We start from the raw sequence: 12,053 nt of genomic DNA, 5'->3' as shown, positions 1-12,053 counted from the left end.
ACACTGGTCTTTAAGGCCTTTCAGATGATGACTGGAGCCCACACCAGTGACTAAGTGACCAACCAAAGACCACACGGCCAGGGACTGAGGGACTGAGTCAGGACCACCCTTTAGGACTTTAGACTTCTAGCTTATCCCTGGCCTGTGTTGCCACCCCTAAGATACAGAAAGGCAGGAAAAGGTAAAACTTTCAGAGGAGAATTTTTAATTTGTAAGAGGCAAAACACTGGTTAAAGGTTAGAAGTTTTCACATAAGAAATATTCATTATGATTCTATGATGTAAGTCGAAGGAAATACAGAAAGTAAAGCTCAGAGAAACTAAATAACTTGTCCAAGGTGACAGCCATGGGGGAAGCCCTAGGATCTGAGCCTGGGCCTGACGCCCTCTTTCTCTTCCTTACCACACCACCAAAGAACAAAAGGGGAATATGTTAGCCATCTTCTAGTTTCCAATGGATTGGTAGAATTCTTTAAGGAAGGACTATCATCAGGAAATTTCCATCTTCACAGAAAGAAGAAGTAAAGAAAATGAATGATAATTAAAGCATAAAGGATTTAATTTAATCCTAAGGAAGAGCTTTCCAGGGGTAAGGTTAATTAAACACTAACGAGATTTGGCTTAAGAAGAAAAATCAAAAGGCTCTAAAATTCTGCTTCCGGATTTCTGTTTGGTCTCATATGAAAAAAGCAAGAAGAAAGGTTGGGGATAATTCTGCAAGCTGGTCAAAATGCCTGCAAGCCAAAGTTGACTCTAAGGCTGAATTAAGTAAATGACTGTAAAGATCAGTCATAGTTTTCTGGGAAACTAGAGCAAATGGTAATAACAATAAAGGCTTGCATGTTAATTTCCAAGTTTTGAATTCAAACTAGCTTTTCTTATTAAATCATTGGTATAATTATTATTTTTAGTTATCAATAAAGAAAGTTAAGTGGAGTCAGGCACAGGCTTTTGCACTTATGTAGTGCATTTCCTTTATAGGTAAATGATTTCAGGCTCTCCCCCGGCGCCCCCTGCCCCACTGCATGGCTGCAAAACTTCCTTCTTCCCCCACGGCCCCTGCTTCGTAGTTACTCTTTCCTTTTGCTGCTGCAGACCCATTGCTTCAAGAGACCCCGTGTTCGGTCCCAACTTTTTGATGCATCAGGGGTAGTCTTTGGACAGGAGTTTTAGGTGACTTCATGTGCCATGGGGTGGGAGCAAAGGTATTAAAAAGTGAAGAGTACAACCCCAGATTCTGCATTTCTGTACCCCTCCCCTGCCCTATCTCTCCAGATCTGGCCCAGGGTCCTTCAATCCCACCTTTTCTTTCCACCCTACGTCTTATATTCAGGCTCCTGCTTTTAAGTCTGTTGACAAAATGCCCAGGAGAGTGGTGGTTGCTGAATCACATTCTCAACTCCTGGTATATTCCAGAAACCAGCCCTTTCCATTTATAGAACCCTTATCAACATCTAACTGAAAAGAGTGAGAAAGTAAAGACAGCACTTTCTTTATTGAAAAGAATGGGACCATGAATTCCAACTTAGGAATAAAAGGAGTCAGAAAGGCTAGGCAAAGGATGTTCACAAACAATAATAAAATTTAGCAATATGTAGCAGAAGTCTATAAAATAACCATATCATTTGATTCTACTTTTAAGGATTAAACAAGAGAAGAATAAACAAGGTCTACATAAGTAGAGTGATACACCATTTTCATAGTTTAGAAGTCTCAATATGGGAAAGATATGACACTATCCCCATTTCACAGATGAATAAACTGAGGCACAGAGAGGTTAAATAACTTGTCCAAGGCCATACAGCTAGTAAGAGGTCAAATTGTGATTCAAAACTAAAGCCACAGGGGCCTAGAGGCCATGCTCCTTACCACTCTGTTCTCCTATGTGTCCCCTGTGCTCCCACAGTCCCATGAGCCACTGTCTCCCAGCATTTTCCCCTCCCTGTGTGTGTTTCCTCCACTAGAGAGAGCAGGAACCACATCTTATTTACCTTGGCATCTCCAGGTGCCTGACCCACGGGAAATACTCAAAATATTTTTACTGAACCCAACAAAAGGGTGTATTGATAAGTTGTCTGGTTGCTGGGGCATATGCTTCTACCTCTACAGAATTTTCTGTAAATCAGGACACAGACATTGCCCCAAATATACAGATTTAATAATGATCCTTAAGATAAATAGTTTTGTTAGCTACCCCCCTTTCTTGGTTTTGGGTTGTTAAATTATTTAAATGGCAGATCCAGAATTAATTTTTTAATATGGCTTTCTACATAGGAAATTCCAAAACATTTTATCACTTTTAGATTATTTGAGAGCAAGGATCAAGGAATTTTTAATTTTTTTTCTATACTGGGGATTGGGGTGCCCCAAAATATTAAATAGTGATGCCAACATTTAAACTATAAAATTATAAAGAGGAAAGCAGAGTAAAGCTTTTTTTAAAGGAGGATTTATGGTTAGAGGAGGAAAATAAGAAAGGATTTCTTTATGCTTTTTATGTCTACAATAAAAATACTGAACCTGGTGGAAGTTTATAGGACTTGTGAACATGAAATGGTTAAACAATCACCAAAAATAAATTTAAGAAACTGGAGGTAGAGCATTCCCAAGCTAAACTGCGGACACTTCTAAATCCACCTCTGTTTGATGTGGTGACTTGCTGTGTGTTTCAAGGTCTTCATAATAATATATATAACCAGTCCCCTCAGCCCTGACCATGCTAGTCAAAATAAAGCCACATAAATCTTTGCCTTGATCTCTTAGTTTTCCCAGGATTTTACAAAACTCATGATCAGAAATGTCATAGACAAAGTGTCTTCCTGCTGAAGAGGTCCAATTTCACTATTCAACTAAGTCAGAGGAGACAGGACCACTTCTACTGGTAAGCAGTAATTGTTTTTGATAAACACCATGATACCACTCAGGGTTCTCCAGAGAAACAGAACCAACAGGATAGGGAGCTCTCTCTATATATATGTATACAAAGAGAGATTTATTTTAAGGAATTGGCCACATGACAGCAGTAGCTGGGAGATCTGAAAAATGCAAGGCAGGCTGGCAGGCTAGAGGCCCAGGGAAGAGTTAATGTTGTAGACTTGAGTCAGAAGGCTGTTTGGAGGCCAATTTCCTTTTCCTTGTGGGACCTGAGTCTTTTCTCTTAAGGCATGCAACTGATTGGACGAGGCTCACTCACATTATGAGGAATAATCTGCTCTACTCAAAATCTGCTATTTAAATGTTAATCACATCTAAAAAATACCTTCACAGCAATATCTAGACTGCTATTTGATCAAAAACTGGGTACCATAGTCTAGCAAGTTGACACATAAAATTAACCTTCATAACTATCAATATTCTTTATTATGCCAGTTAGTATGGCTACCATTCATTCAGCTAATAGGCAGAGACATACTTTTAAATTTCTCCCTGAACCAAATTAAACCAATCCCCTTTCAAATTGCATAAGATTTCTGTGTACTGAAATCTATATCAAATATCTGTTGGCCAGTTTCTTCCTTGGCCTACATCCTACCCAACAGGAGTCAGTATCGTTTTTTGATAGCAACATAATGGCTTTCGTCCTCTGACTACGTATTTCCAAGGAGACACCACAGCATAAGGTGCTATCACATTCCACCAGCGTGATATCTCTCATCAATTAAATTATCCCAGTCGATTTGATACAGGTAAGTAATTGCAGTCCCTTTGTTTATAAATCTGTGTCTTTGATTAAACATTCATGGCATCTATATGGTGAAGAAAAATAGAACGTATTCCACCTCTTTTGAAAGTTTAATCATGATCTGATCACAGGGACTTATAGAGAGCCCAGAGCGGCAGCTGTGTGGTGTGATATCCGATCTCCTTGCTGGTCCTAGAGTAGGAGCTGCTTCACCTGGGCATCGGTGCCAACCATCTCACTTCACCGCAGACCCCTCTCTCTCCCATCTTAACAACTTCCTTCATCCAATTCCTTACATTATCTAAATGGCCATGGAGCCCTCGGACCAAGAACAAAGCTCCCAAGAGCTGGATTTAGAGGAGATAACCAAGAAGATTTCATTTTTTGACAAATGGAGGGAAATCTTTAGCTGTCTCCGGTAAGATGCTCTCATTGTCTCATTTCTCTAGAACCTGAGGGATTTCAGGTGTGGAAGTAGTCAGCTTTTACGATGGCCGCGCAAGAAGCTTCCAAGATAGATTTACATTTAAAATGCTTCAGGTATAACTATTTGCAGAAAGAGACATCCCTAGCAAGGCTGAGGCTGAGGAGGTCTGAGGATATAAGGGTTGAACAGAGTGAGTCGTTTTCTTGATGTTTTCTCTTTCATTTCCAGGTTGGGAGCCAATAACACAACTTCTCAGGTAATTACTTTTCTCAAAGCCTGCATGTTTTCCTCTAGTTGCTTCTTCAAACAATCACATTAAGAGCATGATCTGCATTTATTCTGTGCACATAATGTCACTCAGGCACCCAGCATTTAATATGTGAAAACATAAAACTGAAAGCCTGTTGAAGATCTTTTCTTCTGCTTGCTTTCTTCATAAAAATCTCTGCCTACTTTTAAGAGCTACTTTTCATCATTAAAAGTACCATATGGTTATTATTTTAGAAATAAAGGTAACATGAGAATCTAGAGTTCCTACACCCCTGAGATAACACTAGATTCTGACCTCCAAATGTTTCAATGATCCCAAGAAAAGTAGTTCTGAACAGAGATATCATCTAGATTCTGCTTCCGAAAAACTGTTTACCTTTACCATCTTCAAATAAGGGAAAGATGACTGAATTCAAATGTTAAAAGGTATTGCAAAATCTGTCATACAATATTAAGATGAAAACTGTTTTTCTCTCATGTAACCTGAAAAGGTTAGAAGGTAATGGACTTTCTATTTCAGATATCAATTCAATCACTGAACAAACAGCACAAAATACTAAGGTGATTTTCCTGGTACTAATATATGATATGATCAAACAATCGAATTATGCATATTTTAACTACAACACTAACGCATCTTGCTCCAAGTAACCTGTGATCAAAAGCCTTATTATTTCTGCTGAAACTCTCCTAGCCAGTCTACATTAGAATCAGGGAGATAATACTTCTATTTTAGTCCCGGAAGTATTCAGTGGACCTAGCTACCATTTAGGGGAATAGAAATAGTCAAAAGATAAAACAACTTTTGTAAGGAAAAGAATAAATGTCAAGTTACGCTTTACACAAGGTGGGGGGAACTCACTGCCACAAATGTAAAGATTTTCCACGTAATTTACAAAACACATCTTATCCCATCAGTAGTCTGTGACTTGGATGCTGTGTTTCTGAGATAAGAATGCATTTTAGCCTCTATGAATACAGAACAAGAAAGAAGGCAGTTTCCTTCATGTTTCAGCTACCAATAGGGCAAGTTTGTTTCATGACATTAGGATAGAAATTAAGCAAATTGGGAGAAGAATTGATGCTGACTTATATTTAAATGCTGTAAGAATCAGTTAAGAAAAGTAAAAATTGATTTTCTTCTTTTTTTTTAGTTTTTATTTTTTTTAACATTTTTTATTGATTTATAATCATTTTACAATGTTGTGTCAAATTCCAGTGTTCTGATTTTCTTCTTAAAGGTAGGGGGTGGATTTTATTTTTTTGGGGGGGGTGGATTTTTTTTAAAGAAGAAAATTATTATTCTCATTTGTTGGGGAACAGGAATAAGAAGGAATTAAAAAGTGGTAACCTGACTTTATTGGCCAGTTGACAAAATGAGAAATGCTTCGCATAAACTGGAAAGATTCATTCATTGTTTATAAAATGTTGTCTTCTCAAAACAAGAGACAGTGACATTTACATTCTTCTATAAACATAATTTCAAGTCAAGGTCTTGATAGCATTAATTATGTTTCCATAGCTACAGTGAGCCTCTCCGAGTCACATACCCCTTTGACACAGACCCTGGGATTCTTTTGCCTCTTTTATTGCTATTTATGACAATTTTCAGACATCTTTAAAAGGGAGACAACATTTTCTGAACACTGATAATTCAGAGAGAAAAGAGAAAAAAGGTCATCACCAGGTCTGTTGGCTTTGTTTTTCGGTGGTGGCATTTTACACAACATCAGGAAGGCAGCCATATATCTGCCGGTGAAACCGAGGGCGGAACAGGACTACCTCAGCCAAAAGGACAAGGACATTTGCCATCAAGTAGCCTTTGTTCTATTCCCAAACCCTCCATCATCTCTTCAAAATCGGGCGGCCTTCCTATCTCCCGAGCAATGGCCACGGTAAGTATAGCTTGTCAATTAAACATGAAACGAAACGTAATCTTCCCCAAACAACAAGGCTGGGGAATCTTATCTGCTGTCATGTGAGAGTATTATGGAAGATAAGACTACAGACGATTGTTACTGGTAAAAGGAGAATATAATTAAAATGACTTATTGATGGTATTTTGCAAGGACACGGGCAATACTACTGTCATTTCTTCCCAAACTCTGAGAGTCTCTATTTGCTTCTTCAGTTTGACAGTTAAAAATTTGAGAGAGAGAGGGAGTTAAATTGGAATCATTCACCATAAAAGGTCGACAGGCAGACAGGGAGTGTAAGACCAAGTAGATGTGGATACAGGACTCCATCCTGTGTGGGCGGGAGGGAGAGAGGTTGGGGGAGCTGTGCCAGGCCCAGTCCTGGGGCAAAGAGATGATCTCAAGAAAGAAATGTTTTCTGGGGCTGCAAACTAATATGCAGATTTGAAAAGAACATGATATGTGAGAATCCAAGGGGATCTGGAAGGTCCTGTTCCCAGGGCCCACTTCCTCAATTTGAAACTTGACCTGGCCTGGGGGCAATGCCTTAGCAAACATCCAAAGGACCAGCTGTCATGGTCAAAGAGGTGGGACTAGGAACCAAGGAAGCTGAGCCAGGGAAACAGTACCAGCTAGGCTGAGAGATCCTTACAATTGGATTGTCTTCCAATACAGCTCTTTCGATCATAGTGAAAAATCAGAGCTTCTCAGAACAATTTCCCCACATCCACCCCATTTCCCCATTCTAGAGCCTTAGGCAGAGACCTCTACTCAAGGCCGTAAGAACGAAAGTTGGAAGAAGCACTTCCTTCCTGAGGACGTGCTGCCCTACTCATGGGGCTCTTGCAGAAACCACCCAGGACCAGCCTGGGCACCTGGGCTCAGCCTGCAGTCAGGCCCGCCAGGGATGTGAAGTCCTGCGGTCTGCGCCCGGCACACAGGGTCCCTGGGGAGACGAAGAGTGGGGTTTGGACCTCCTTCCGGGGAAACCTCACAGTCTCCATCTGCTTTTCTAGCTCAGAGGCCAGGCTGGCCCTGACCGTGGTATTTGCAACCTTCAGTACAGCATTCTTTGGGCTCCCCGGGTGGGGCTCCATCACATACAGGGATTACAGCCCTCATACTTCACGCAGAGCCTCACAGGCCTCGCGGAGCAACTCTCTCCACGGTCATGGTTGCAATTCAGATGTGCTGGGAGGCTCACTTGCTCTTTCTCATCATCATAGAACTTTCTGCCTCAATCTTCCTTCCCTCTTTTGCTCAAATGCCAGATGTCACAGGAAGACAGGTCGGCAGGGCTCTCACGAGCTGCTGCATTGTACCTTGCACGGTGCCTTAACTTGTGTCTTACATACCGTGTCATCGCTCTCCTTTTGGGTAATGGAGACAGCTAATTAATAATCCTGTTAGAGCCTCTACTCTCAGAGGCTGGTCTGCCTACACTGCGCTACAGAAACAGAAGTTAGGGCGACTACAATCATCCCTCAATATGCGCAGGGGATTGGTTTCAGGAAACCCCAGTGGAAATCAAAATCTACCAAGGCTCAATTCTCTTATATAAAATGGCCTAGTACCACCAGCCGTCCGTATCCACAGATATAGGGGGCCAACTACATCTGTATTTTACTGTGCAGGATATGATTTTTAATGAACAATCTTTAGTTAAAAAGTATTACTGGTCACAAATGAATTTCTATGGAGAATGTCATTTTAAAATATGCACATACCAGGAAATAGGCTACCTTTTTTATGAAAAATAGAGAAAACTGTGATTCCACATTGGTACTGTATTTGCCTGTGCATGCATGCAGAAATTCCAGAAGACGTCCTAAGCTGTCACAGTGAGGGGAGGGGCAGGGGCAAGAGACCTGGGTGGGAAGGAGTCTTCTCAACATAGCTTTTTGTGCCCTTTGGATTTTGAACCATGTGAATGAACAATCTATTTTCAAAAACACCATTACACATTTTAAAAATAGGGGAGGAGAAAGCACTCACCAGTGTTTCCAAAGTCTTCTAGTTTCACTCTATATTGTGGAGGCAGGAGAGTCCGGGTCTGAATTCTCTCATTTGTCTGCAAACACAGATGTGAGGCCACTGTTGACCACCTCGGTGACTTTTCCAGGATAATCCTCTCCCTTTGGAAAGGCTGGAAGACAAAAGAATCAGACTTGATGGAGTGTTAAGGAAGTCCCAGAAGTAGACAGAATTGATTTTTCTTTTTAAAAAAACCAATTTGGGTGTATTCTCATTTTGAGAACCAGATGATAGTGTGTCTTTTAAATAGCAGTAGCATTAATTAAACGCACCCTGGGATTTTAAGATGATAGCCTTGGGATTCTGAATCCGTATGTTCAGGGAGGTGGTTTGGAAGCTTGACCAATTCTAATTGACATCTGGGCAGTGCAGCCACCTGGAGCGATCGGATCCCAATACTCATATGAGAATGCCTTTTGTTGCATTCTACTGTTTTCATTTCCCACCTCCATTTGAGACTGGGATATGTGGGATTTTCTGACATTGGCACACATTCTTTGCTTGAAATCTGCTGAGAAAGTAGGGGTTCGGTGAAGCACTGCATGCCGCTTTGCTCTCCCCAGCTCTCCTGTTTCTCACCTTTGGTTGCCCTATTTCTAATACCACAGCCTCCCATCTTACAGTGTGTGTGGTGTCATGAATGACGGCCAAGGTGAGCATCCTCCTCTGGACTCTCCCACAGCCCCACGCCCCCAGCTGCCGTTCTTCACCCCAGCGGCAATTCGCCTTCCTCCTCCACAACCAGGCCCTTCTCCAGGACCCAGCCTGGAACACATTCCTGTAGCCTCTTTTATCAGCAGCCAATAAACATACCTCCAGTATAGTTGCAATACAACCCAGTAGGATCACATTAGAACTGCAATACTGGGAGATGAAAATACTTTGGGGGACACCCAGGTGAACGACGTTATAACAGAGGATAGCAGGCAGCGGGGTGGCTTTGAGGGAGCAGGAAGTACAGCCTGGTGCCCCCAGCATAGGGTCTGACTGATAGATGGGCCTCGGTGGACATTTAATTAATTAATTCACTGCTTCTGGACAATCCCCGAGAAAGGCATCTCTGTATGAGGTAGCGTGTATCACCCGAGTGCCCCTGCAAAATCACTTGCTACCCTCTCCACCCAGCTTTCTGCCCAGCAGACTGACTTGTGGTCCCTCCATCAACAGGGCTCCCTCCTCTGACTCCCTGTTGTGTTTGACCAGTGGGAGCCCCGGAGGGAGACTGGAGGGAAGGAAGGGAATGAAGTCAGGTGGTGCAAAGCTGCCCGAATCGTCTCCCTGGATGGCAGTCCTCGCCCCAGGCCTCTCTCTCCTTCCCCTGGCTCCCCAGATCCACCGGATGCTATGACTTCTCACTCTCACTAGCCCTGGGACCCTGCAGTAGCCACATGCAGCCCATATCCTTGTAAATGGTCCCTGAATTAAACTTTCCTCCAGTTAATTATCCTGACTTGAGTGCCATCTGTTTCCTGTGGGGACCTGCTGAAAGGCTTGCTTTGGGGTCCCGGCACTACCATTTACTGAATACGTATCAAGTCCTTGAACTGTAAAATGAAGGGGCTGAATTAGATTTTTTAAAATTCAACAAATACTTCTTGCAGGCCTACTGTGTATCAGATACTGTACCAGATTCTAAGAAATCCGAACATGTTCAAGCCAAGAGACGGCCGCTCTACTTGATGGGCTAGGACAGAAATCTCTTCTTAGGACTAATCCTCACATCTCTTATTTCATGATGGTCCAGTCATTTCTAAGCAGGAAAAGATGTGGGGAAGGAGCTTCAAAGAAAATTATTCTACCTCCGGTTGGAGGGGAGAGAGCATGTGGCAGAGGACTGGACGGGGGTGGGGAGCGGGGGTCACAGGGAAACTCTAAGCCCAGGGACAAGGGACAAGGCAGTCAGGGTAAGGAAATTAAACTTGCTGGGAAGAATGATCCAGGACTTGGGGGGAGGGTATAGCTCAGTGTGAGAGTCCATGCCTGTTAGGGAGCTAGATAAGTGGGAGCACTGGGCAGATAGGTGGAAAAGAGGGAGGATGGTCTGGGAGATGACATTGTACCTGACTCCAGCACAAAGGGTCTTTACTTCTTCTAAATGAGTACCACCAAGAAACCGGTTAGAACCTGACAGCCACAACTTAACCAGACATGACCCCACTGTTCATTGTATGATAATTAACACTGCAGTTTAGGTCCCCACCCAGCCATGGGTTTTTCTGCATACATCATGGGTAAGGACATGCACAAAGGGGACAAACACAACTAAGCATTCCAAGGACAAGAGCTGTCAATCAAAAGACCACCTCTAAGGGAGGGTGTAAGAGAAAGGGGAGACAAAAACTACGACTTTTCCTCTCTGGGATCAGCCTGCCTCCCGTTCTTGGGGGTGTACTTTTCCTTTCTTTATAAATAAATATTTTAAAATCTTTTGCTACACAACGTACCATGTCCCAACTGTAAACTTATTTTTTGGGTGTGACAAGAACACAGGTCTTTACCGTTTGGGGGGTGACATGCTTAGCATGCCTGAGGTCCTTGGTTCAATCCCCCAGTACCTCCATTAAAAAAAAACAAATAAACAAATAAACCTAATTACCTCCCTCTCCAAAAATTTTTGATTAAAATTTAAAAATTAAAATAAAAAAAAAGAATGATCCAGGACCTGGGTGTGTATGTATATGTGTGTATGTGAAAGAGAGAGAGGTAGACAGAGAGAATGGTCATCACCATTATCATCATCACAGCAATCAGGAAGGAGAGGTATTCGTCACAAATCCTGGAAAACTGACAAAGTGAAGAGAGACAACTACAAACTGTGCTTGCTTGTGTTAAATACTAATGATCATTACCATCGTTTATTAGGACCATTTACCATTTGTGTCTAGTTACCAGGCAGCACAACAACACATGTGTATCACTGTGTGTCAGGTTCATCTTGCTATAAATTATATCGATATGAAAATCAACGTTACGTAGGTATAAGATGAGTCATCTTTGTTGTCCCGCTGGCCAGAGAGGCCTGCAACCCCTCTGTTCTAGGCCACCCTGAGGTGCATCTGGACGGCAACGCCCCCTAAGTTGGAGGTGGCAGCCAGCAAGAGAAACAGGAGTTTGGTTTGACTTGCAGATGAGTTTGAAGATTTCTTAGTCACAACAGTCTTAATCTCTCACATTATACACAGCTTCTCCTCCCTTATTTCTGTCAGTCTCTGGTCTTTTTCCATCTTTTTCCCCTTCATTTGGTGTGAGATGTTCCAGCATAGACAGGCTGGGTTGTCACAAAGGTAATAGCACTGCATTTGCTCAGGACTTCCGGTTCCCAAAATCTTTTCCATATTTCTCTCTCAGTGATAGCTGTGATGGGGACTAAGTGAGGGCTATCACCATTTGAGGATGAGCCAAAAGAAAGTTTTCGAGAGGTTTGGCAATCTGCCCCAGTTCATCTGGTCCATAGGGAGCAGAATGGGGGTTTCTCAACCCTGGAGTTGGAGTCTTTCTTCTGCGTCGTGCAGTCTTGACGTCAGGGAAACACTTTCCATTCACATTCAGTCTCTGCTGGGGATGTCCTGGGCTGGTGGCCCTCTGTGGTTATATGCACACTGAGTTTGTGTCTTCCAAGAGCAGTCTTTGTGCCTTCCGCTCCCTCTCCTTGATAGACCCAGGACAGATCATTTTTTAAGTGCAATTCTGGGGTCTGGCTCACTCTGAAATACTCCTGTCTCTAT

General features: G+C 42.4%; 1 protein-coding gene across 1 annotated transcript in view; it reads left to right on the top strand.

The window, feature by feature from the left end:
• The first annotated feature begins 4,013 nt into the window (after positions 1-4,013).
• Positions 4,014-12,053, top strand: part of MINDY4B (MINDY family member 4B) — a 30,631-nt gene continuing 22,591 nt past the window's right edge. Inside the window, exons 1-3 of the mRNA XM_031676922.2 lie at positions 4,014-4,099; positions 4,337-4,364; positions 6,112-6,273. Of these exons, the coding sequence (XP_031532782.2) occupies positions 6,265-6,273 (9 nt within the window). The 5' untranslated portion in view covers positions 4,014-4,099; positions 4,337-4,364; positions 6,112-6,264. The remainder of the gene's footprint in view (positions 4,100-4,336; positions 4,365-6,111; positions 6,274-12,053) is intronic.

This window comes from Vicugna pacos, chromosome 1 (genome assembly GCF_048564905.1).
Source record: "Vicugna pacos chromosome 1, VicPac4, whole genome shotgun sequence".
NCBI classification, from domain to species: domain Eukaryota; kingdom Metazoa; phylum Chordata; class Mammalia; order Artiodactyla; family Camelidae; genus Vicugna; species Vicugna pacos.
This window is presented reverse-complemented; position numbering and strand designations above follow the sequence as displayed.